This window comes from Daucus carota, chromosome 4, assembly GCF_001625215.2.
Source record: "Daucus carota subsp. sativus chromosome 4, DH1 v3.0, whole genome shotgun sequence".
Taxonomy (NCBI): domain Eukaryota; kingdom Viridiplantae; phylum Streptophyta; class Magnoliopsida; order Apiales; family Apiaceae; genus Daucus; species Daucus carota.
Window position 1 is genome coordinate 29,211,021 of NC_030384.2, and position 26,047 is coordinate 29,237,067.

General features: G+C 34.3%; 3 protein-coding genes across 5 annotated transcripts; 1 reads left to right on the plus strand and 2 right to left on the minus strand.

The window, feature by feature from the left end:
* Positions 1 to 1,670: 1,670 nt before the first annotated feature.
* On the minus strand, positions 1,671 to 3,145 carry LOC108218192 (citrate-binding protein). The gene is made up of 2 exons (XM_017391107.2): positions 2,832 to 3,145; positions 1,671 to 2,233 (listed from the first exon to the last, which is right to left on the minus strand). Exons 1-2 carry the CDS (start codon positions 3,093 to 3,095, stop codon positions 1,850 to 1,852), a joined length of 648 nt encoding a protein of 215 aa, XP_017246596.1. The 5' UTR covers positions 3,096 to 3,145; the 3' UTR covers positions 1,671 to 1,849.
* Positions 3,146 to 4,118: 973 nt separating this feature from the next.
* Positions 4,119 to 13,413, minus strand: LOC108215619 (phospholipid-transporting ATPase 1). 3 transcript variants are annotated; one of them, XM_017388135.2, is made up of 9 exons: positions 13,087 to 13,413; positions 12,672 to 12,756; positions 10,604 to 12,472; positions 9,269 to 9,611; positions 8,298 to 9,099; positions 7,946 to 8,069; positions 7,500 to 7,719; positions 5,303 to 5,761; positions 4,119 to 5,209 (listed from the first exon to the last, which is right to left on the minus strand). In XM_017388135.2, exons 3-9 carry the CDS (start codon positions 12,354 to 12,356, stop codon positions 4,996 to 4,998), a joined length of 3,915 nt encoding a protein of 1,304 aa, XP_017243624.1. In that variant the 5' UTR covers positions 12,357 to 12,472; positions 12,672 to 12,756; positions 13,087 to 13,413; the 3' UTR covers positions 4,119 to 4,995. The 3 variants fall into 3 exon arrangements, with proteins under 3 accessions (XP_017243624.1, XP_017243621.1, XP_017243623.1); XM_017388132.2 differs by having other exon boundaries at positions 13,013 to 13,413; XM_017388134.2 differs by having other exon boundaries at positions 12,870 to 13,413.
* A 6,260-nt stretch (positions 13,414 to 19,673) lies between these two features.
* On the plus strand, positions 19,674 to 24,910 carry LOC108217165 (protein SIEVE ELEMENT OCCLUSION B-like). Its single transcript, XM_064091335.1, has 12 exons — positions 19,674 to 19,883; positions 20,171 to 20,266; positions 20,345 to 20,793; positions 20,895 to 21,004; positions 21,658 to 21,875; positions 22,058 to 22,153; positions 22,232 to 22,680; positions 22,779 to 22,888; positions 22,969 to 23,111; positions 23,200 to 23,502; positions 23,816 to 24,001; positions 24,134 to 24,910. The coding sequence occupies exons 1-12, from the start codon at positions 19,692 to 19,694 to the stop codon at positions 24,749 to 24,751; spliced, it is 2,970 nt and encodes a 989-aa protein (XP_063947405.1). The 5' UTR covers positions 19,674 to 19,691; the 3' UTR covers positions 24,752 to 24,910.
* The last annotated feature ends 1,137 nt before the right edge of the window (positions 24,911 to 26,047 follow it).

Genomic DNA, 26,047 nt, shown 5'->3' on the forward strand with positions numbered 1-26,047 from the left:
TGCAATTCAAGTACTAGTAATCTTCTTAAAGCTTCGATCTATGCTGGAAAGAAACCTGTTTCTTATGCAGTTGTTATTTACTGGTATGTTCCTGAGATTAGAACGCCATCAACATTGTTTGTTTCTTTTCCTGTTGCATTATTAAAAATTGGTCATCAACATTCAATCTGTGTTGCATTGTTTGTTTCGAGTAATTACCTACATATTATCTATACAATAATTTCCCATAAATGTACATATTTAGGAATGAAGTGGTTGAATAGATGAACTATTACAGGGACTAAACCAGCAACATGCATGCCGTTACATTTACCGTGACACCAGATGCAATCCTTCCACTATGATTAGCAAGATCAAGCAGATTGTTCGAGAGAAACTTTATTCATGTGCTGCTTTTAGAGCTAGAATTAAACGGGACCCTTCCTTTGTAGCCATTCTCTACTGATTTAATTTGCTAGCTTATCTTTTGTAACAATCTGTAGCTTGGTAGCTTAATGCTTGTTCTAGTGCCTGTACTGGTCTTCGTATTATAGTCCCCCCTTTTCATTAAGGGTTGGACCCTATCCTTGTAATCTTTTCAGATTAATTCAATTTTAATATTTAGCAAAAAAAAAAAAAAAAAAACAACCTGATCATACTTCAGACAGGTATATTAAGCTACATCTACTCTCTCAGGGAACTTAGAGGAAAAAAGTATGCGTAGAAAGGGAATGAGATATTGTTAAAAGGTATAGGTGTATAAGCGTATAATTACAACGATACCATCAATGGCTCGACTGGGATGATCTTCACTCCGGAAGAAAGGGACAGAGAATGGAACAATTTTTTTATGAACTTGACTGTTTTAGGGACAAGCTATGATTCAAGGTTTAGGAAAATGTATCATGGTCATCGTGCATAAATTCCTTTCCAGGCTTATGTGAGAAAAGCCTACAAGCATCCATATTAAGATCGATAGCAGCAGAAATAGCTATAAATAGAGCAGTAGCAGACATGAAATAATAATAATAATCAAGAGAATCTGGTATATGACAACACTATTTGGGCAAATCATAACTCAGTGCAAATGTAGATTTTCTCTTATGAAGAGATCAAGGTTCCCTCTGTTTCTTAAAACCACACATGGTGACACAGAGAGCATTTTACGAATCATGCAAACATGTGGATATATAATATATAAACCTTTCTGCAAATGTAAGACGAAATGCATTTGCCAGACTTCAAAATTTGCAATCTTGTCTTGGTATATTAGAAATATAGGGAAAATAGAAATCTGTTATGGCTATTAACAGTAGTATTGAATATTTATATCGTCTCCGTTATCATAGTTCTGACCCTTAGAAACTAGAAACAATGAGATAGAAGCTCGGCAAAATTATTTGTCAAACCTTTAGATACTTCTGTTTTGGTTCATACAGAGAAAAGAAATCCCTTTTGTTTTGTCTTGGGGCAGAAATGTTGTTTGTGATCTGATTCTTCTTTTTCAAACTTCTGTGTTAATTACAATTCATGGAGTATGACTTAATTTAGCCCAGTCTAAATTATATCAAACTTTTATTTTGATTTCCCTTGTTCCTTTAAATATTGAATAGAAAACAGCACATCCATTTGCATTGTTAATTTTGTCTGGAATCTGTTGCGGTTTCTAATGATAATTATTCTGCGGCTGCTTGTGTCTTGTATAATTTGTTCTTTAGATATATTATATATGTGTTCATAATCGTTACAATAATGTGATTTAGACTCAATTTAGCTACAAAGTGATTGAAAATAAACTCAACTTCACTATCATTTCATTTACATAAAGCCACCGTGTTTCCACCATACATCTGATTGTCTGTTTTACCATCTAGTTTTTCTTGAGAACTTTAATATTCTTCCAGCGGGACTCCATATAATTAGAATCGTCGTCTTGAGCATACACCCCGCATTTGAAGAAATGGGATTTTCCTCCTCGGCCTGTTGTTTCAAACTTCAGATCCCCGTCGATGTAAACCTGCACCTTGTTTGCATCGACGTCGTAGATTACATTTAACCGGAACCATCTACTGTAAATGTTCTGGACAAGGACAGGGTTCCGGTAATATGCAAGTGTGCCTTTGTATGTTCTAAGCATCAGAGTCGTTGCGTGAGGGCTCCCGCCAAAGATTTGCATAATGCATGCCCCTGATGTTACTCTTGGGACGTATCCATATCCTTCGAATTGCCAAACACCAGAAGAGAAATCATAACCCTGAAGAAACGAATGGAAAGTTTTGTTAGTCTAGTTACTAGCTACTTGTGCAACTGACGATTTTTCTATAGTGTGCCCAGAGGCACATGCTAAGTACTAAAATCTATAAATTTGATTGATTTTGATTGGCTACTACTTCTTAATAATGATGGACCCCTTATATACAACAGTCACACCAATCAAAATGAGCCAGACATATAAATTTTAGTTCTTAGCATGTGCCTATGAGCACACACTGGACAAACCCTTATGTTGTGTTTGGTTGGGGTGAATGATTCCGGAAGGAATGGAATGAAAAATGAACTATCTTATGCACAATTTTTAAAAAATTTCATTCCTTCTTCCATTTCATTCCTTACATCATAGGCTAGATATCACACCTCCAATTTGAGATGGAATGCTCCATTCTCTCCTATCCTCAATTTCTTCACAAATCTCATCATAGCAATTTTGCACTCTATCAATTTTTTCTCAAAACTTTTTTCCTATCTCTATTAGTTTCAAGTATTTTTACTCATTTCATTCCATTCCATTCCATTCTCCCCAACCAAACACAACATTATAATAAAACTTTGATATAACTGTATAAGTTTATCACCTGGATACGGATTTCAGTACGTGGATTAGTATGGCTATCAGGTGAATGAGGTTTATCAGATTTGTACACCCACATCTTGTGAACTCCGTTAATGAAGCTGTATCGTTTATTCACAGGGACATCGTAAGGCCTTTGAATATCAAAGTTGGATTGATCTAGAGGCAGAGAGGTAAACCCGACAGTCGGATCAACAGCCATTGTCTGCTGGAAGAAGAGCCAGGCGAGGCACAAGCAAACTGGAACAAGTGGTGAGGCAGATTTCATCTCTACTATGTAGTTTTTAGTTGGAGATCCTCAAATATGATACTGAAACTACCCGGGATGAAGGCATATATATACTCAACAGGTATGAGAAAATGACATAAATTTGGTCCTGCAGCTTTGTTTATTAGTCTGTGCAAGACAAAGTCATCAGACCAATTTCGGGGTTACCCTAAGAATGATTTCTCTCCACGTTTGGTGCTCGACATTATTATTTCTTTTCCAGAAATTCTGCAGTAAACGCGAAGGAGTTGCAATACAAGACTCATACTTGGATGTTTTCGTCAAGACATATATATGATTGTATATAAGACTACAGACTACATATACTTGTGTTGCGTGTTGCAAGGACAATCGAAATTATGAGAGATGTATGTTATATAAGGAGAGAGATGAATTTCAAAGAAGACTAATTCTTGCATGTTGGACCATGTTGCCAGAGTGTGCGGAAGAAACCAAAATTTAAAATTCAATAATGGCCTGTTTGGAAAACTGAATTTCATTTGAAATTCTGGATTTTGTTTGAGAACTTGAATTTGGATTTCATTTGAATTCCAGACATTCATATAAATCTTAGAATTTGAAATGACAACTCAAATTCTGTCATTTGAAGTCCATGATTTGAAAAGAAATGCATGTTTACAAACGGCCCCTAATTGTTATTTGTTACTGGTCAAAGTTTAAGGAGGGCAATCACTAATGGTCTCTGCACTCAGTAATGTTCTTAGTTGTGAATGTTATGCAATTCAAGTACTAGTAATCTTCTTAACGCTTCGATCTGTGCTGGAAAGAAACCTGTTTCTTATGCAGTTGTTCTTTACTGGTATGTTTCTGAGATTAGAACGCCATCAACATTGTTTGTTTCTTTTTCAGTTGCATTATTTTAAAATTGGTCATCAACATTCGATCTGTGTTGCATTGTTTGTTTCGAGTAATCACCTACATATTATCTATACGATAATTTTCCTATTTCCATAGATGTACATATTTAGAAATGAAGTGGTTGAATAGATGAACTATTACAGGGACAATAAAATGTTGATAGATATAAACCAGCAACATGCTGTTACATTTCCAGTGTAAAAAATTAACTAATTCAAGACTCGGAACAACCTGATCATACTTCAGACACTATTTAGGCGAATCATAACTCAGTGCAAATGTAGATTCTCTCTTATGAAGAGATCAAGGTTCCCTCAGTTTTCATAAAACCTCACATGGTGACTCCATCAATGGCATTACATGTATACAGAGTTAAGAAACATGCAAGTTCATAAGAAGTGGAAAATTGAAATAGTGCTCCGAATTTGATTGCATTGCTTTTACAGCGCAACATATTTGCACAATGATTACATAATAGCAGCAACTGGAAATTGAACATACTTTTAGGAAACACCCCTCAATTTCCAGGAGTGTTTCATGTTAAAGAGTCCTGGCCTTTCAAGTGCAGTGATGAGCGCTCTGCAAACTTTAACTTTCATGTCCTCTTCAAGTGCAGCCGGTGATAGCTCTATAACTTTACCTCAAACTTGTCATCTATCTCGCATGCAAGTATTATGTATCTGATTTTCCACCATTCTGCAATCAGGAGGAATTTTACACTGCTCACCCTCACTTGCATTACAACTAATACCATCAATCGTAGTTCCCGCAGCTCATGCACGATTTATGCAGGCTCCACATTGCCACTGTGTTGCAAATAATCACCTCTTTGCCAAGCTTAGTAGACTGGCTGCCTTTACACATAACCAGATACTCTGGACAACTCATCTGGAAAAACAACAAAGCCACCAATAGTTGTCCGTGATCGAGTAAATATTATACTTACCAGTCATAATTATAAGCCATGAGGTGGGCGATTAGTTTGATCAATTCCAAGCATTAAAATGGTTCGGCTGAAACACTAATCACGCACGTGCATTGAACCCTGAGAAGGCTTAGACCAAACATAACCCCGCCGTTTTCTCAGTATCTCAGCTTCTCTAGCTATTTGAAGATCAGAAGGCCTAAAAGTTTGACTTAAAGCTTTGAAAATTAGGCGTGGGAGCAAAGCTAAGACTATAATAAGTAGAATACAAAGCCAATAAGCAGGCCATGTTGCCAAATGGTAGATTGTGCTGCCAAACAATAAGAACTATATTAGCTCATGTAAACCATCAAAAAAAATATAACATATACATTGCAACATTAAACAACAAGTACACACTAACCCAAAATTCGGGAAATCGGGTATAGAATCCAATATCACCAAACAGATATATGTAACCAAAATTGATCCCCATATTGAGCAATGTGTCAGTAGAACCCATCTTTTAATATCCATTGCAAGATGAAGATTCACTAAAATAACAACCGCAATGGTCCACAGACTACCGACGCTATAAATGTCAATCGTGCTCACTCTGAAAGTTAGAAAAGGTACAAAAAATAGGACAAGGCTCTGCCATAGTGTATCAATCATTGTGATCCAGAAGAGCTGCAGATTATAACTCTCATTTCTATGGCCTGCAGCATAAAGCTTCGGAACCTGGAATAATGTCTTGTGGCTCAAGTCTTTGTCCAAGACTCCAACAATAATAGTAGGTACAGAAGTATATATAAGAGAATAAAAGACACTACTCCAATCAGTTATTGCATTAGTTGTGGAGAAAGCTGTGAACAGCATATACCTGAAGGGAAAAACAAAAATCAAACATCAAATATAAGTTTTACATTAATTAATATGATAATTTCACAGCTTTAGCAACGAGTTTGTTCAGAAATTCTTTGAACTTATAGAATTATTGTATATGCAAAAAAGAACAAAAAGTCAATTTCAGTTATCAAATAAGTGGAGCAAGAAAAAATAATTAAACCTCAGGTTACTAATGTGATTGAGCGAGTCTAGCCTGTCACAACTCACACACACACACATATAACCTACTGGATTTTGACTAGACATATTCTAGACATCTCTTCTTCTTTCTTATATACTCTGAAGTAGAATTATGCATCTATCTCCAACTGAATACCAGCACCAGAATCCAATGTACCACTCCCTGAGCCTGCATTTGAAATATCACCAGCTCTGGTCATATCTCTTAGTACCAAGTACACTCCTAAAATCAATAATATATCACATGAAACTTCTATCTCTCTTCCAGTTATCCAATTCAGACATAAATTATCCTAAAAATTAAAAAATGGTTTGTTAGTTAGCTAAAGACACAAAAATGGGCTTGACTTTAGTGTTTCTACAATGGGCTGATAACTGATTGCTTGGGCCACATGACCTTTCTGGAGCTTTTAGGAATATGTGCTCCATAGCTTTTAGGAACATGTGCTCTAGGTATGACAGATATATGCCATTTCATATACTGCATGTACTATGATAATAAAACATGGAATGACCTGCAATGAGCCGGACTATCTGTACCGAGTTTATTTACTATCTGAACCTCCAATATATTCTTCAAGATCCTGTAATGATAATTATAGCCTCACTATGTTCAATAATGCTACTATTTTTCTTTAACAGTGTTGTGCTATAACTTCTACTGTAATTTCCTTATACTACTTAGCAAAAACATCCTTATACTTCTTGCTGTAGGACTCAGATAAATGATGTAGATATTATGTATAGAATATGCAGCAGAGTTAATATATAAGTTATATATATTACAGGAATAGGTGGTTGAGATAATGTTTTAAAATACAAATGATCCTAAGCGCTGACTATCTGATGTGTATTAAAAAGTAATTTGGATACTCGAGGTTGTATCTGATGTTTCATGTAAAAGTGTGTCGTACTTTCGGTCTTACGTTACTCAGCTCCAATGTTTCAGTGACAATAGTTCTTTTTGAAATGGCTATTCATGGTTTGCATGATTCTTTCTACCAAGACCCCGACTGAGCTATTCCATCCTAGTCAAAGATCCTCACTAATTGCTCACAAGAGAGATGAGAGACTTCCCCTGGATCACATATCCCACAGAACAAAAGTAATAAAAACAATGTTCTTTGCTATAATATTCCACTTTTTAAGTGCTAATCACCTTAATTGCCTAAACAGCAGTGGACAATATAAATAATCTGGAGAGTATATAAGCTGGGGAAGGAGAAGGCGAGGAGAATAACACTCAACAAGTTTATTAACTTTAAGATATCGCATTAACTAATAACAATAACTGTCAAGGGATAATATAGTATCTTCAAATATATATTCCACTATGTTTTCTCACATGTACACATATCTGTCGCAACTTACAAAGAGGGGAAAACAAACCCTTATGGTGCCATAAAATTATATGCACAATAGGGGGAACCTAAAGGTTTCGAGAGATTTTGTGGAGCAAAATATATAAGTTCACATGTCTACCAGATATAATCTTGAAAAATATCAAACCTACTCTGTGAAAGTAATCATACCAAAAAAGCATCAATACAAACACTGCGTTTCGATAGAAGTTGTAAAGGACAAGATAAGCCAGGCGCTGATAATTCCAGTGCCCATGTACCAAGAGCAATCTTTTCAAAAATCGGAACTGCCCCATAGCAAAGTCAGATGCCATAACGGCCTGCCGCCCCTCCTGGCCACATATGCCAACACCAACATCCGCCATTTGTATCATTGAAACATCATTCGCCCCTACAGAAGTGTTATCAAACAAAAGAAAGTAAGAATAATTACTTACAACCTTATTGGTCCGTGCAATAACAGTTTCATTGCTTAAGGCCTTGCACAAGCGGGTGACAGGCAATTTAACTTCTATTTCTCAAAAAAAAAAAACTTGATCCATATTATATGAACTTAAATAAATGAACTGTAGTGCAATTCGTTTGTTTAAAATATAGTGTATGAATTATTAACTCACCATCACCTATAGCTAGTGTCAGATCTTCAGTACGGCACTTTATCAAGTCGACAATGCCAGCTTTCTGCAAAGGAGCAACACGGCAGCAGAGTACAACCCGACATACGATTGCAAGATCGAACAACTATTCAGAAAAATTAAATTGACAAGTTAGACACGCTTCTAGATGATTGAAAAGAACAAATAGAATTATATGGTTGCTTCAGCTACACTAAATCAAGGTCAGGCTCCTGAGAAAAAGAAAATAAGGTCAGGGTATAGGATAGACAACTAACTGCGACAGATCCCCAAGCCTGAACAGCACATCTGTGAAGATTTTTTGTTAAATATAAAAGAATAGAAAGAGACATACCTCAGACTCCAGATCCTTCTCTAGGATGTAAACTAGACTATTCCCATCAATTATCAGGGCTAGTGTTGGCTTTGTTGTACTTCCACTACCTTCTTCCTTCCTGACTTGTGAATGTGATAAATCATTAAGATTCATGTCTGCAGGAATCTCATGATAATCAGTTTCCGTGTTGTCCCTCGATTTTGAATTTTCAGTTCTGGCATTCGTCGAGTTTACACCATATTTAAGCTTCGCATCAGATAAAAGTTTTCGGCATTCATTCTCTGAATTACCATTTACAATGATCCGCTGCATATTTGAAGTCAACAATTTGCAAGATAAACCAATTGAAATTGCTGTATCTTGCTTGTCACCGGTCAGAACCCAGACCTTGATTCCAGCTTCTCGCAGAGACTCGATGGTTTCTGGCACACCTTCTTGAAGCTTATCCTCAATTCCAGTAGCTCCCAGTAGATTCAAATTACATTCGATAAAATCTGCTGATTGACGTAACTTTGAAGATCTATCAGTCAAAGAAGTGCTCGCACCTTCATACGTGTGTTGCCACTCATCAAGTTCTCCCCCAGTAAGATCCTTGCCAGCAACAACTAGTGTTCGAAGACCTTCAGCTGAATATTCATTTAAATGGCTTTCAGTCATTTGCTTTAAATGCTCATCCTTTTCTGGGTCTTCATTTAGAATATTAAACACTGATGTATCAGCACCTTTCACCAGTACCTTAATCTCACCATTGGGAAGTTTGATGACAACAGACATCCTTTTCCGTACACTATCAAACTCGTGCATACCCAAAACATCCAACCTACAATCATAACAGAATTAGCTTGAAATGAAGACCAAAAAAGAACAAATTTCGAACAGCATGTAATTTATTCAATCAGATGATGCCTCAAGAAAATAATGATTCAAGTAATTAATTCTAAAAAGGAAGCATATGAAAATGCGAAATTAAACTGGCCATTGTGTTCTACCTTAATTTCTCACCATTAACATTTATAACAATGTGCCCTGAAGTTCTCTCACAAAGAGTATATCCATAAGCCGAGGCAGCAGTAACTAATGCTATTTCATCAGGAGATTCGCCTTGATAGTCGATAGCATTGACATCGTCATCTATGCTCCCAGTGCAAGCGGAACTTGCATGGATAGGAATTACAGTGTTGCATGCAGCCAATGCAAGAAAAAACTTATGTGCTGCTATCCTATCCTCTTTTGTAAGGTCCTTGTGTAGCATGGCCATGAGTTCTGAATCAAGAGTAATATCTGATTTTAGCTTCAACTTTTCTTTTCCCGAGGAAGAGGCTGTTGATGGTCCTGCAAAAAAAGAAAAAAATTACTCACGGTAGTAAATCTCCTCTTATATGTGATCAGCACACTCAATCAACTTGGCATTAATGGTCACAAGAACACACACTAACATATTTTTGTGTTTCCATCACGGAACAATTGATGTCTACTAGGTAATGATACACTGGTGTTGGAAAAAGCAGTAAAAGGAACTACTAGCTTCTATTAGGAAGTAATAATCTTTATAAAAAAAAGGGAAAATTAAATTGCAGGTCCCTGAACTATTGACGTTTTATTGTCTAGGTCCCTGAACTAAAGATTCCGTATTTCAGGTCACTTAACTTTTTTGTTTTCTGATCTAAGTCCTTCCGTCAAAAAGATTCTAACAGTGTTAACTAGGGTTCTTGAGTTTCATACAGATCAAAGCAATTTTGAAGGTGTTAGTGATATCCAAATTCAAAGTTCAAGTAGTCAAATTGAAGCTTGAGTCACTGGCGACACTCATATGACACCAATTTTCAAAAATTATGTTCAATTTAAAATTTTATAAATTTAGGTCACTAAATTCGATAAAGAACCCTAAATTTATGGTCAAATTTGGGGTTTTTTAAAATTAAATCTAATTTGTGAAAATTGTTGTCATATGAGTGTCGCTAGTGATTCAAGCTTCAATTTGACTATTTGAACTTTGAGTTTGGATATCACTAACACCTTCAAAATTGCTTTGATCTGTATGAAACTCAAGAACCCTAGTTAACACCGTTAGAATCTTTTTGACGGAAGGACTTAGATCAGAAAATAGAAAAGTTAAGTGACCTGAAATACGGAATCTTTAGTTCAGGGACCTAGACAATAAAACGTCAATAGTTCAAGGACCTATAAATTAATTTGCCCTAAAAAAAATTAATATGATGTACGAAAGCCAGTTGCCATCAAATAACATTTGGTATTGTCATCATACATGGTTATAACATACTGTAATTGTTTAATACAAGATACTATGCACTATGCAGTCATACCTGCAATGTCTTTATCTTGTGAGGTGCTTGGTGCAGCCAGGAATGTTCCACAATTCTTTCCATACACACTTGCTTTCTTGAATTCCATTTTGTTTTCAGTAAGTGTTCCTGTCTTATCAGAAAATACATAACGAATTTGACCTAAATCTTCATTTATATTCAGGGATCTGCACTGAAACCATGTATCAGTAGGTTTGTAATACATATGCTTGTCTTTGACCATGAAGAATGACTGCCCTAGACGAACCAACTCCATGGTGATGTACAAAGATATTGGTATCATTATCTGAAACACTATTACACAACTCAAGAAGGAGAAAAGGGTCTCCATAGGAATCCCATAATATTTGTATAATTTGGCAGGTCTCATTCCTGTTACTGAATAAGATTTCTTATAATAAGGCAATCTATCAAGCTCGCGGTCATGACGCTTTAGCCATAAAGCCATCCCAAGAGCCACTACTCCACACATGACGATAAGAAAAATTGACAACCAAATAGTTTCCCTATTCATATAAGTTTCCAGTCTGCTCCTTTTGGATGGCGATGCTGCACTATTCATCATGGCTTTTGTCTCCTGCCCGGCATAAATGACTACACCAATTGCATACTCTGTGTTCTTCAGCTGGCAACCACGTAAGATTATATTTGATTGGCTTAGTGAATATCTCTGTCCATCCAACTCCATGTAGGCCATAAACTCATATATGTTCCTATTTGGTTGTTCACATCTGATGACTCCTGAGATTTCGCCCCCTTCAAAATCCATTGAAATTGTCTCATTCCTGGCGTACCTTGTTTTCAAGTTCGACTCACCGTCCAAGTTCATCGTTTGAATATAAGCAATTCCACTAGGATCACTAGTCCGTAAAAGTACCATGTCACACGGAATCGAATCCTCAACAGAGACCTTCACAACTTCACCGGCTCTTATATCCTTCCATTTCTTATTCTGGAACTTGCCAGATTGAAGCACCAGAACTTTCCGATTATTCTCATACAGATCTGATCTGTGTCTTCGCCAATCTTCATAACCATCTTTGATTGCTGTAACTAAAAGCACAAAAAGTAGGGGAAACAGAGATGCAGTTCTCCCAAATACTGCAAGAGGCGGAAGCTGATTTAGGGCAGCAATGCCTAAAAAGTATAGATAAGCAACCCTGTGGAACTGAATAAAGAGATTCTTGGGCAAGAAGTTAATGAGAGTGTACCTGCTGGTTCGAATCTCATTACCCCTAAACCGATACTTATCGTTAGTCATAGAGGGGTCATTTATATATATTGACCTGTAATTAGCTTCACGACCATCATCAGACTGCATGCTCTTGTGATAGACCCTAGGGATCTCAACTTGGTCAACAACCAAATCCGTCCGAGGTGAACCTGGTGGAGGTGAAGACGTAGACATGGGAGTGTATTCACAACCGTGTTGCAGCTTAGAATCACTACCCCACGACACCAGGCATTTTTTCCTCTCTGGTGGGGTGTGTTCCAAAGGAAATTCCCAACTATGGAGACAAGTGGAATGCAAGTCCTGTGATTTTGCGGCAGAAGCAGAATGTTCACCAGAAACGTCTAGGTTAGTGTCAACACTTAATTTCTCAGCCTTAACCAGAAAGCTGGCTTGCGGGTCGTCCTCCAAAACAACAGGTGAATATTCCAAAGAACTACTTGGTTGGCAATTATCTGAATTAGGAGAATGGGGAGATGGAGAGTCCGATGACAATGAAAGCAAATGTTTCCCAGAACTCATATATCACTACCCAAGTTTATTGAATCAAAGCATGGGATAATCATAATGAGTAAATCCCAAACACCACTATACTATTTCCAAGGGCCAGCCAATGTAAACACATGTGTTCCAAGAATCTGCATAACCCCCCAATGCCAAGAAATCTTACATTACAATGAAGAAAATCAATTATCAACTAGCCCAACAAAACAAAATCAGTAAATTAGCAAAAGAACTAACCTTTATCATTCACAATCAAGACATTAAACAAGATTCAACAGTACTTAAGTATACAAAACATAAAGTTTCAAACTTTAAAAAGAGAAAAGACCAGACCTTTGAGCAAAGAGGTGACAAGTGAATATCTATCAGCTCCTTTTTCTGCTGCACTCTCAAATATAAACAAAAGAAACGCCAAAACCTGAAAATAAACAGTAATAATACAACCATGAGAACATAAAAACACACACAAACCCCACAAACACACACACAATCATACACACACATACATAAAACAAAATGCAGAAGCATCACCTAGTGAACAATAAAACAAAAAATGGTACAAAAACAATCCAAGAAAATCAGATGGGCCACATTAATTTACATAAAAGACTGTAAATTTGTATGTATACATTCATAAACTTGGCAGGTGAAGGTGGTGTAAATGAAAGTATTACCAGGGTGGTAAAAAGGACAGGTTGAATCAGAAAAAATTGAATGCACTGAATAAGAAATGATGATGACTAGTTACCTAGAGATACAAAGGGTTTGTATTTGTATTTGTTTTTTGTGTGTAATTCTAATGGTGGGTCAGGCAAAAATTTTGAAGATGTGATCTCATAAAATTCCCAGAACGGTTTTATAATTCAAGAAATCAATGAAAGCTGAAACCCCAGTTCTTGATTTTATTTTTCTGTGCAGGATGGATAATTATGGGGTGTCAAAATTTAAAGTAATATAATTGCGATGTGATTATTTTTGTTAGTACACAAATAGAGGAGAGTGGAGAGAAACATGGGTCATGTAGAGTAGGATGAGGAGGATGGAGAAAGTAAAAGTTGAATCTATCGTTGTTTGATTATTGTTTCATGGTTTTCCATACTAGTGTACTACTAATTCAATAATTTATCATTACAAAAGAAAGTCATCCATGTTTGTCGAACGATACATTTCCGCTCGTGTCGATTCTTTACTTTATTAGTTAGGAATTTGAAAAAAAATAATGTGTTTTAGTTTAAAAGATTAGTTATTATGTTGTCCAATTTTATTTTTAAAAAATTAAAATTTTTAATTTGAAAATATACAATGGATTAAAGAAAAAGTTTAGTTAAAAAATATAAAATTAGATAAAAAAGAAAGTTTAGTTAAAAAGATAATTGATTATATAAGTACGTCCATAATTTGGCTCAAGTACCGACCAACAGAATTTTTAATATTTCGACTTAAGTAGTATAATAACTTGCTTATAACTCGTCTAATTCACGGACGATTATAATATTTGTTATTTTATCGTATATATTTTAAATTTAAGTAATTAATTGTGAAAAAAATTATGCTAAAATAATGTGGTTAAATAATTTTTTTAATAGCTGAATAAATTAATTTTATATACTGAGAGTAATATTTAATAAAATTAATAAGATAAAATATTATATATAATAGCATGTTGAGAGTGATTTTATTTTTGTAATGTTTAAACATCACAAAAATTTTATATTTAAATTATTAATAAAATATTAGATTTTTCTTAGAATTAGGTCTCATTTTTATGATTGGTCTAAGGCCCCGAAGTCTCTAGAGTCGGCCTGGTTTGTGTTTGCGATATCATTTCGGCAGTAGTTGGCGCTCTGGGCCTGTGACAAAGATTTGTAAATGAGCAGGGCTAGGTGCACAAAATTGTGTACATAATTTTTTGTACATAATGATGTGGCAATGAATGCGGTGGATTTAAATTGGGTGGTTGATGTAAATACAAGAGGCTCATTCCAATTAAAATTCAAAACATGTCATTATGTACAAAAATTTGTACACATTTATGTGCACCTAGCATTTTCCTTTGTAAATAAATGGAGCTTGTGGGATTTGAACGTAAGACGAGTCACCGCACATTTTTTTAGAGATTTAACCGAGACACAGACTCATTCAACGTGTTTGTATCAAATGTGATGCATATTCACATAGTAAACAGGAAGAAACAATCCTCATAAGTTGCAGTACAACAAGTGTTTTTTTTTATAAGCAAAAGTTTATTAAAATAAACCAACTCCGGAAGGAGAAGGAGGGGGGAGTACAACCTGCAGGCCTAACACAAGCCAAACTACAAGAACCTGCATGCACTGAACTACTAACTAAAGCTCTAAATAGACCTGGCAGAATATGGTTTTGGACCAATTTTGGTTTATTAATATGGATTTGGACTGATTTATGAACCAAAACCATATATTAACTATATTATATCAAATATGATTATAATTTGGTTTGGTTTTATATGGTTATGGATTAAAATATGGATATCCATATTTGCATCAAAATTTTAAAAATTAATAGAGGCAGCAACATATCCGTTAAAAAAAAGTCACGTACACGAGCACAAGCAAACATGCCACAGGAGACCAGTTACTCATACACAGATGTAGCCGCGTGTATTTTATTAAAAGTGGTGTGATCAGTCTTAGTATATAGTTGAAATAACCTCTGTGCCGTTGAAAACAACTAAAGAAAAAGAGGTGCTAGTAATTAGTTGTTAAAGCAGCAGCTCTTAACGGTGCAGCACCATATCTGTTTACGCAGCTTTTTAGAGTATATAACAACTAATCGGGAGTTCCGAGTGCTACAGGCTTTAAAAATGGATATCATATATTTGGTCCATATTTGGTCCATATTTTGGATGAAAAAGATGATTTCAAAACCAACCAAATCCAAATATAATATGTGATTTTTTGTTGGGCCAAATTTTAAAAACTGGTTTGGTTTGGACTGGTTATATGGTTTTGGGACTGTATTGCCAGGTCTAGCTCTAAAGAAACTAAAGCAGACTGAACATCCTACGCAAGGTATAAACATGAAGAGTAGCCCATAATAAAGGCAGATAGGCTTTAAAACCAAGCAGCCAACACAGTATTACGTGACCTGCCTTCCTTGGCTAACCAATCTGCTGATTTATTTAAGTGTCTGGGAATAAAAGAAAAACTAGCTCGCTGAATGAAAGTATTGGAGGCCACTCTCTCTAGGCTTCTGCACCAAGACACTCCCTCCTTAATTTTCTGAATACAATTGATTAATTGCAGAGAGTCAGAGAAAATAACACAGCTTTGAATACCAATAGGATTGTGCTCTAAGTGACCCATAAGCGTATTTAGGGCCTCAGACTCTGCCTCAAAACCATTATGAGCCACACAAGGCCCAGAGAAAATAAGAACTACTTTCCTGGATTAAGAAAGAATAAAGCCTCCCAATCCCGCAGAGCAAGCCTGACCCTGAGATTTGATACAAGCTCCATCAACAAAGCCCACATAAGAATACAAAGCAAACCACCTATCCAAGAGCAGCTGTAAGTCTCAAGTTTGCTGATATGACCAGCCATGAGTTTAAAAAGTGTTGTGGGTCTAATTCACGCATCGTACGAGTCTTCATGGCAGTCTCAGTAGAACTGATTTCATTCATGAGAATTGTGAGAATATGCATCCTTCTGTTAATTGGAGGAGGAACTGAGCAGGAGAAGGGCATGGTTGCGTACATCTTACCCTCCCCCTCTAAGAGGGATATACCGGTTATGTTTGGTTTGGTTTAGTTTATTTATATATGAAATATGAAAAAATAGAGCATGTTCATTCTCTTTACACTTGATATTGATGTATTCTAGGTAGCCTATATATAACATTGTATTGTTGCCAAGAAAATTAGCAAAAGATGCAGAATGTGATGATTAAAAGGTTTTTTGTCAGTGCAATAACTTTTTTAGGTTCAGTAGCTAATTATTTACGACAACTTCTCAAATTTGTTTATTGCAGATGAATGCTCCCTATTATAATTGTTTAAGGCTTTGATGAAACCTGTTCCAAACCAGTTCAGTGATGCTGGTGGATCAAATTTGAGTTCTATGAGGAGAGAACATTTGTTCTATCAGTCTGTACTAAAACCCCTTCAAAGTGATCCCTAGTTGGAATTTATATGACACAATGCAGGGCGTGTTCACCAGAGACTATGGCTCAGAGTTAATCATGGATTCATGGGCCGGTTATCTTAGGATACGGAACAGTATTTGATGGAACTAAATGGTTGCCTAACAAGACCGCAGTAATCTAAGAACCCTCAGACTCAGAATTAGTATCTGGTGTTGTGATTGATTTCGTCTTTGCTGAAAAAGTTTGCGGGACAACTGCTGCTGATACTGAGTAGCATGGCGGCATCTGATATGGAGGTCCATGTTGAGAATCCATTTAAACACATGAAATTATAAAAATTAATAATTAAAGTACAATAAATCAAGCTTTTGCCCTCATTCCAAAATTTATTCCCTGCATTACCGTATCTACAAGAAAAGCTCTTAGAGTTGCTTCTGCAGTGAAAGCAAGGTATCTGGTTCCATTGGCATTAAGTCCACATCACCACCCTCATACTTACTATAGATATCTAACACTTACAGTACACAAAGTGCATTGAAGAAATAGTTAGTGTCATATTGTGTTTTTCTTTAAATATAAACTAGCTCCTTAACCCGTGCAAAGCACGGGTTGTTTTAAATTATTTTTTTTATATATGCTCATCTCTTTTAAATTGAGATTATTTGTATTGTAAAAGTAATTTAAATTGTATATTTATTTATATTTGAAGTCATATTATATTGATATCTATATGTACACATATCCTCACTATGATATTTATTAAAATATAAATACAAAAAATATACACTATTTAAAATTTTATTATAAAATTAAATTACCACCCACCTAAAATTATTGAAAATTTGATATAAGAAATGAGATTCAAATTTGATATAATTAAATTTGATTAGTCTCTTTAATTAAATTACTCATTATTGTTGTATTAGATATATAATCGAATTTGACAAAATTCGGTTAAAATCGATGGCTAATTGGACAATAATTGGATTAATTGGTTGAAAATCAGGCCGAATATTAGAATTTACAAAATTTGTGGGAGATAATTTAAAATTTTAAAAATCATTATATATTTATTATTTTTACATATTGAAAATAAAATTAATTATTTATAATGATCTTATTAATCAATTTGATTAATCATCGATTTTCTGATTCCCGCTTTTTATAACGCTAAATATATATTTATTATTATTATAACATAAATATAAATATATTATACATATATGTATTGGAGTTTTAAATATGAAGTAATTTAATGTATATTAATGATAGACATTAATGTCTAATAAATACGTTAGTGTTAAAAGTCAATAATGACCTTTATATATAAAGAAATATGTATTTTGAGCAAATGGTAGTATAAAATCGATGGTTAATTGGACAAAAATTGGATTAACTGGTTGAAAATCAGGCCGAATATTGAAATTTACAAAATTTGTGGTGGTAATTTAAAATTTAAAAAATCATTATATATATTTATTTTTTTACATATAAAAAATAAATTTAATTTTGAATAATGATCCAATTAATCATTTTGATTAATCGCCGATTTTCTGATTCAGTGTTTTTATAACACTGGATATTTGTTTATTTATTATCAAATCATAAATATTTATTTATTTATTAAATCATAATTATATGTATAATATACATATTCGTATATAATATACATCTTTGTACTGGAGTTTTGATTATATCGATGGCTAATTGGACAATAATTGGATTAATTGGTTGAAAATCAGGCCGAATATTAGAATTTACAAAATTTGTGGGAGATAATTTAAAATTTTAAAAATCATTATATATTTATTATTTTTACATATTGAAAATAAAATTAATTATGTATAATGATCTTATTAATCAATTTGATTAATCATCGATTTTCTGATTCCCGCTTTTTATAACGCTAAATATATATTTATTATTATTAAAACATAAATATAAATATATTATACATATATGTATCGGAGTTTTAAATATGAAGTAATTTAATGTATATTAATGATAGACTTTAATGTCTAATAAATACGTTAGTGTTAAAAGTCAATAATGACCTTTATATATAAAGAAATATGTATTTTGAGCAAATGGTAGTATAAAATCGATGGTTAATTGGACAAAATTGGATTAACTGGTTGAAAATCAGGCCGAATATTGAAATTTACAAAATTTGTGGTGGTAATTTAAAATTTAAAAAATCATTATATATATTTATTTTTTTACATATAAAAAATAAATTTAATTCTGAATAATGATCCAATTAATCATTTTGATTAATCGCCGATTTTCTGATCCAGTGTTTTTATAACACTAGATATTTGTTTATTTATTATCAAATCATAAATATTTATTTATTTATTAAATCATAATTATATATATAATATACATATTCGTATATAATATACATCTTTGTACTGGAGTTTTGATTATAAACTTATTAATGTATACTAATGAATAGACATTAATGTCTAAGAGACTCTCGTAAAGTATAGTTCGATAAATATTTTAAATTTTTTATCTTTTCAATAAAAGTTTATATTTCAATTTTTTTTTCTAAAAAATATATATAATGTAAGTATATTTTACAAGAGCCTTAAAATGCGTGTCAAAAACTAACGTAAAGAACTTCTGGACGGAGGAAGTATATAATAGATAATAGATATGTAAATATGAAGTAATTTAATGTATATTAATGATTAGACATTAATGTCTAATAAATACGTTGTTGTTAAAAGTCAATAATGACCTCTCTATATACAAAAATATGCATTTTGAGTAAAGGGTAGTTTGGTCATATTGAATTAAATTGATCAAAGTTGTCTTATTAGATATATATAACGTATTTTAAATTTTTTATTTTTTCAATAAAAGTTTATATTTCAAATTTTATTTTCTAAAAAATATATATAATGTAAGTATATTTTACAAGAGCCTTAAAATGCGTGTCAAAAAGTAACGTAAAGAACTTGTGGACGGAGGAAGTATATAATAGATAATAGATATGTAAATATGAAGTAATTTAATGTATATTAATGATTAGACATTAATGTCTAATAAATACGTTGTTGTTAAAAGTCAATAATGACCTCTCTATATATAAAAATAAATGCATTTTGAGTAAAGGGTAGTTTGGTCAAATTAAATTAAATTGATCAAAGTTGTCCTATTAGATATATAATAGATTTAGTAATTGGCTTTAATGGCAGCAATTGTACCGGCTGGGAGTGTTAGGATGCCCCAGGCAAGGGGTAACGAGATCTTGTTCTCTACGTACGATGACAATGTCACAATGAAACAGATCCTGAGTACACATTCTCCTGATGATCGCCAATTTCATGTCCAACCTCTCTTTCGTATCATTGAAGATGTCATGCACCGTACCAATGCACCCCTCCTTGGCACTATCCTTTCCACCACACTTCAGGTGCTGTGTAATACCATAATATGTAGGAAATTATAGTTTTCTTGTATAGGACAAAAGTCTGTGACTAAGTCTATTAGTAAGATATGTGTTCGCCAGGTCCAATGCACTAAGACTTTATTAAGTTCAGTTTGTTTGTTTTTCACCTATTTTAAATTATCTGTTTTTTTGCCTCCAATTTTCATTTTAAACAGCATATAAATTCTATTTCAGATTATACACACAATTATATACCATATTGGTTGATTAATAAATTGACTTAACTCATTCTTACAATTTAATTTTTTTAGGCAACTCAGGCACAGTTGGATGAGAAAGCTCTGCGCAGCTGCTTCTCTGACATTATTATACTTTTAGCCCACACTATTAAGAAAACTTCCAGTGAGGTAATTTATTACCATTATTAAAAGTGTTGTTTTATTTCATGAATTTCACAAATTTTAAGATTATTATATGCTTTATAGATAACCTGCAAATGTTCTGGGGGATGGGATGCACAGGCAACAACAATGTCACTCTTGAACATGCTCTCAGTCTATCCATGGGAAGTTAAGGTAGTGATAGCCTTGGCCGCATTTGTTATGATCCATGAAGAATTTTGCCTAGTGGCAAAGCTTGACGACGTAAACCCTCTGGCCAAATCAGTAGCACACCTCAAGCAACTTCCAGGTATAATGGAACAGGCCGAATCTTGGAAACCAAAGTTTGAGTCACTTGGTAACCTGATCGAGGCAGTGCTTGATCTAACAAATTGCATTATGGATTTTAAGAGCCTCCCATCTCAGTACATTAACCCGGACACTCCAGAAATGGTCATTGCCAGTGCTCATATCCCAATAGCCGTGTACTGGACCGTCAGAAGCATTGTGGCTAGTGCATCTATGGTTATTAATCTTACTAGCAGTAGTCATGAGTATGTCTTTTCTGCTTCTTTTATTAATTATCTATGTTGCAATTTGCTCATGCAAGTTAAATCAGTCAAAATTGTAATGTTGATGTCATTTGATTGATTAGGTACATTGCCTCAACAACTGAGACATGGGAATTCTCTAGTTTGGCCAATAAGGTCAATAGCATGCACAGCCACCTTAAGGAAGAACTGTCTCTTTGCCGTCAGCACATTGGTATATTTCTTGCGCATTTGGTCTTTATCTTCACTTTTTTTGGCTAATTTGTACATTTTGTTATAAGATATAATTTACAGGGGAAATGCTTTTCAAATATATGATTACTCTATAGGAAAAGGAAACCATTCACTCAAAATTATTGAAATTTCAAATGATTATAAGGAATTGAAATATTCTATGAATTCATTCACTCAAAGTTACTAAAATCACAGATAGTTGAGCATGAAACATTTGTCACTTACTGCAAAGTTAACCATCCAATTCCTTTACTCTTTCATCATGAATTTTCTTTAAAAATCTGCCTGAGTAAACATGGGCCTCAAGCAACATTGCAAACAAAAGATCTTACCTTCAAGAAAGATTCCTCGACAACATAAACTACTCACCAAGATTAACGGAAGAACTCTTAATGTACTTTTGCAGGTTATAGCTATTTCCATGAATAGCTCTTGAAGTTGCTTTTGTAATGAAAGCAAGAGTATCTGGTTCCATTGGCCTTTATTAATCCACATCACTACCATCATACATACTATAGATATCTAGCAATTAGTGTACCCAAAGTGCATGAAAATGAACACAATTAAGTCCAAAATAAGTGTCGCTGTGTGTTTTTTTTCAAATACAAATTTAGTAATTGGCTTTAATGGCAGCAATTGTCCCGACTGGGAGTGCTAGGATGCAGCAGGAAAGGGGTGATCGGATCTTGTTCTCCATGTCGGATGACAATGTCATGATGGACCAGATCCTGAGTACACATTCGCCTGATGGTCGCGAATATCATGTCCAGCCTCTTTTTCTTATCATTGAAGATGCCATGCACCGTGCCGATGCACCCCTCCTTGGCACTACTCTCTCCACCACCCTTGAGGTATTGATAATAAGTACTTAGACTCTATTAAGTGTGCTTTTTGCGTGTTCTTTCAAATATTTCAAGTCATCAGTCTTTGTGAGTCCAAGTTTCATTTCAAAGGCTATGCTACTTTATTCAGACTATACACATTGGTTGATTGATAATTTGACTATATTTATTCTCACAATTAAATTTTCCAGGGAACTACGGCACAGTTGGATGAGAAATTTCTTCACAACGGGTTCCCTGACATTCTTAAACTTTTAGCCCTCACTATTAAGAAGATTTCCTGTGAGGTAATCTATAACCAGTATCCTAAATATGGTTTTATTTTATGATTTTTACAAATTTTGAACTTATTATATGCTTTATAGATAACCTGCAAATGTTCTGGGGGAGGAGATGCACAGGCAACAACAGTGTCACTCTTTAAAACGCTCTCAATCTATCCATGGGATGTTAAGGTAGTGGTAGCCTTGGCGGCACTTGTTATGATCCATGACGAGTTTTGCCTAGTGGCACAGCTTTGCCACACCAACCCTCTAGCCAAATCAGCTGCACACCTCAAGCAACTTCCAGATACAACAGAACCGGCCGAATCTTTGATACCAAAATTTGAGTCACTTGATAAACTGATCAAGGCAGTGCTTGATCTAACAAAGTGCATCGTGGAGTTTAAAAGCCTCATTTCACAGTACATTAACCCGGACGTTCCAGAAATGGTCAGTGCCATTGCTCATATCCCTATAGCTGTGTACTGGACCATCAGAAGCATTGTGGCTTGTGCATTTATAGTTATCAATCTAATTGGCCTTAGTCATGAGTATGTCTTTACTGCTTTTATTTGTTATGATATGCTGCAATTTGCTCATACATATTAATATATCAAAATTATAATGCTGATGTTATTTGATTGATTAGGTACCTTGCCTTGATAACAGAGGCATGGGAATTGTATAGTTTGGCCCGTAAGCTCAATAACATGCACGGCTACCTTAACAAACAATTGTCTTTTTGCCATCAGCACATTGGTATATTTCTTGTGCATTTGTGTTCATAGATGTAATTGGTTGCATTATTTTTACATATTATTTTATATATCAATTATCAGCTACGAAGAAACACGATGAAGCTTATAGAACATTTGTTCGACTGCTTGAAACACCTCACTTTAACAACACAAAGTTCCTAAAGACTTTGATTTACCCCAAAGACGACCAGCTCCCACTGTGTGAGGGTTCTACCAGGAGAAGGGTTAGCTCTCAACTCTTTCTGATCTGACATCATTTTTGAAATATCACATGTTACTAGTCAAGATTTGAACTTATATGCATGTAAACAGGTTAGCATCGAGACACTGAGAAGTAAGATTGTGCTACTTCTTATTACAGAGGATGACATGCCCCAAGAAGAGCTTGTGCTTTTTGATCTTATGTATAGAGAATCAAAGCAAAGCCAATTTACCGAGAGTCACTATGAAGTCGTCTGGCTTCCCATCATGGACAGATCAGTTCCATGGAATGAAGAAAAGCAAAAATTACTTGAAAAAACACAGAGCGTAATGCCATGGCTATTTTTGTATCATCCGTCTATGCTGGATCCCCTTGCCATTAGGTACATCAAGGACAAATGGCACTTCACCAATGTTGTGTTTGGTTGGGGAGAATGGAATGGAATGGAATGAAATGAGTAAAATTACTTGAAACTAATAGAGATAGGAGGAAAGTCTTGGAAAAAAAATGAGTGAAGGCAAAATTGTTATAATGAGATTTGTGAAGAAATTGGGGGTAGGAGAGAATGAAGCATTCCATCTCAAATTGAAGGTTTGATATATAGCACATTATGGAAGGAATGGAATGGAGGAAAGAATGAAGTTTCTTAACAATTGTCCATAACATAGTTCATTTTTTCATTCCATTCCCTCCGGAATCATTCACCCCAACCAAACACAACACAAGAAGTCTATTGTTGTCGTGGTGGATCAACAAGGGAAAGTTGTGAACCTTAACGCGCTCCATATGATGTGGATTTGGGCTAACATGGCTTACCCTTTCACTAGCCTAAAAGAAGAGCAACTATGGAAAGAAGAATCATGGAGATATGAGCTAGTGGTGGATTCCATTCAACCCATGAACTTCGACTGGGTGAGACAACTATGCACCATTGTTGTATACTCCTTCTGTTTTCAAATACTTGACGTTTGACTTTCTGGCACACAATTTTAAGAGCTTTGACTGCATACTTACATTTATTATTTTAAAAAATTTCTTGTGTAGATCATTGAAAGAAAGCACATTTGCTTGTATGGTGGTGACGATATTGATTGGATCCGCAGGTTCACTGCCACAGCGTACGCAGTAGCGCGTGCTGCCAATATCCAACTAGAGATGTTATACGTAGGCAAAAGCAACCCGACTAAAAAAATTGAAACAATCATTAAATTAATTCAAGCTGAAAATCTTAGTCATGTGTTGTCACACCTGACCTTAATATGGTACTTCTGGAGCAGGATAGAGAGCATGTGGCACTCCAAAGTGCAACATGGGAAATCTGTTGAAAAAGATGAGATAATGAAAGAAATCATGATGATGTTATACTTCGACGGTAGTGATCAAGGATGGGCAGTGATTTTTGAGGGTCAGAAAGACATGGCTAAAGCGAAAGGCGAAATGTTCTTGAAGAGTTTGTATGAGTTTGATGAATGGAGGCATGACAGTGAAGAGAAAGGCTTTTTGCCAGCACTGAATGGATTTTTTAAAAAGCTCTATACTCCGCATCATTGTCATCGTTTTACAGTTCCGGGAGCAACAGGTAGTGTGGAGGATAAGGTGGTCTGTGCAGAATGTGGCCGTCCTATGGAGAAATCCACCATGTACACTTGTTGCACTGATTGAGTGCAAATATTATACCTGCTGACTGATTATAAGATTTCTGAAGGATTGATTTTTGTGGCTTAATTAGAATGGCTTGTGTATGATGCCATGACTTCTTTAAATTTATTAGATATGTGTAAAAGAATGTTGATGTTAATCAATGTATTCTTTCTTTATGATCCACGAGAGAAAAGATTGATCAATAGTACAAAATTCGAGAAAAAAAATTCTCTCATAAAAGAATTAAATTTCAAAGACCGGGAAGAGTTCTCATCTTTTTGTGACCAAAATGATATCTTGAAAAATCAAAATAATAAGTGTAAAAATATTATTACTATACTAGAAATTGAGGATGAAAACAAGTAGCTACAATTATAAAAATGGAAAATCATCCCTGGACTATTCTGATTTTATGCGATAGGTCCTCAAACAAAAGATTCCGTAAACCACGTCCCTTAACTTTTTTTTTTTTTTTTTATCATGTCCTTCCGTTAAAAAGATTCTAATGCCGTCAGAATCTTGCTGACGTGATAGTAACTTTAACTAAAAACGAAACTAATTAAACACAAAAAATGAAGTTAAAACATATAAAAGAACATCACATGCCATGCACATGACTTTTTAAACATTATATTATAACTTAAAATCAATATAACGTTAAGTTAGAAAGAAAATTAGGGTTCTAGAAAAGCTAATTAGGATTCTTCAATAGTACAATCAATTGTGTATCTATATATGAGCTAATATGTCTTTTTTTTTTAAATAACAATTTTCTGTCAATTTACATGTCAGGTTTTAAAGATAACTGCCACATCAGCAAGATTCTAACTTTTCAACGAACGAACCAGGTCCAAAAAATTTGAATGTTAAAAGACCTGATCTGCGGAATCTTTTATTTAAGAACCTATGTATAAAATCGGAATAGTTAAAGGATGTTTCATTTGATTTTCCCTTATGAAAATCATTCTAAGCTCCATGTTGACTTCTTAAGTTTGAAAATTAAAAATAATTCGTTGATTCAAGAATAGTCAACTTCGGTTTTAAGAAAAAAAATTATTTGAGTTACAGATTCAAAAATTGAAAGATGAACATTCTAAAATCTTTGCTGAAATTATGAAATAAGAAAGGATTCTTAACGATAAATTAAACATCTTAATCAAAGGATAGTAAGATTTGAGATTAATAATTCAAAAGTTCACTAAAAAAAATGAGTTGTTAAATAGAATTGTACATGCAAAAATATCATTAAATCGCGAAGGGCTAGAATGATAAAAATACTCAATATAAGAAGTTTGTATAAGAAAATAAATACACTAT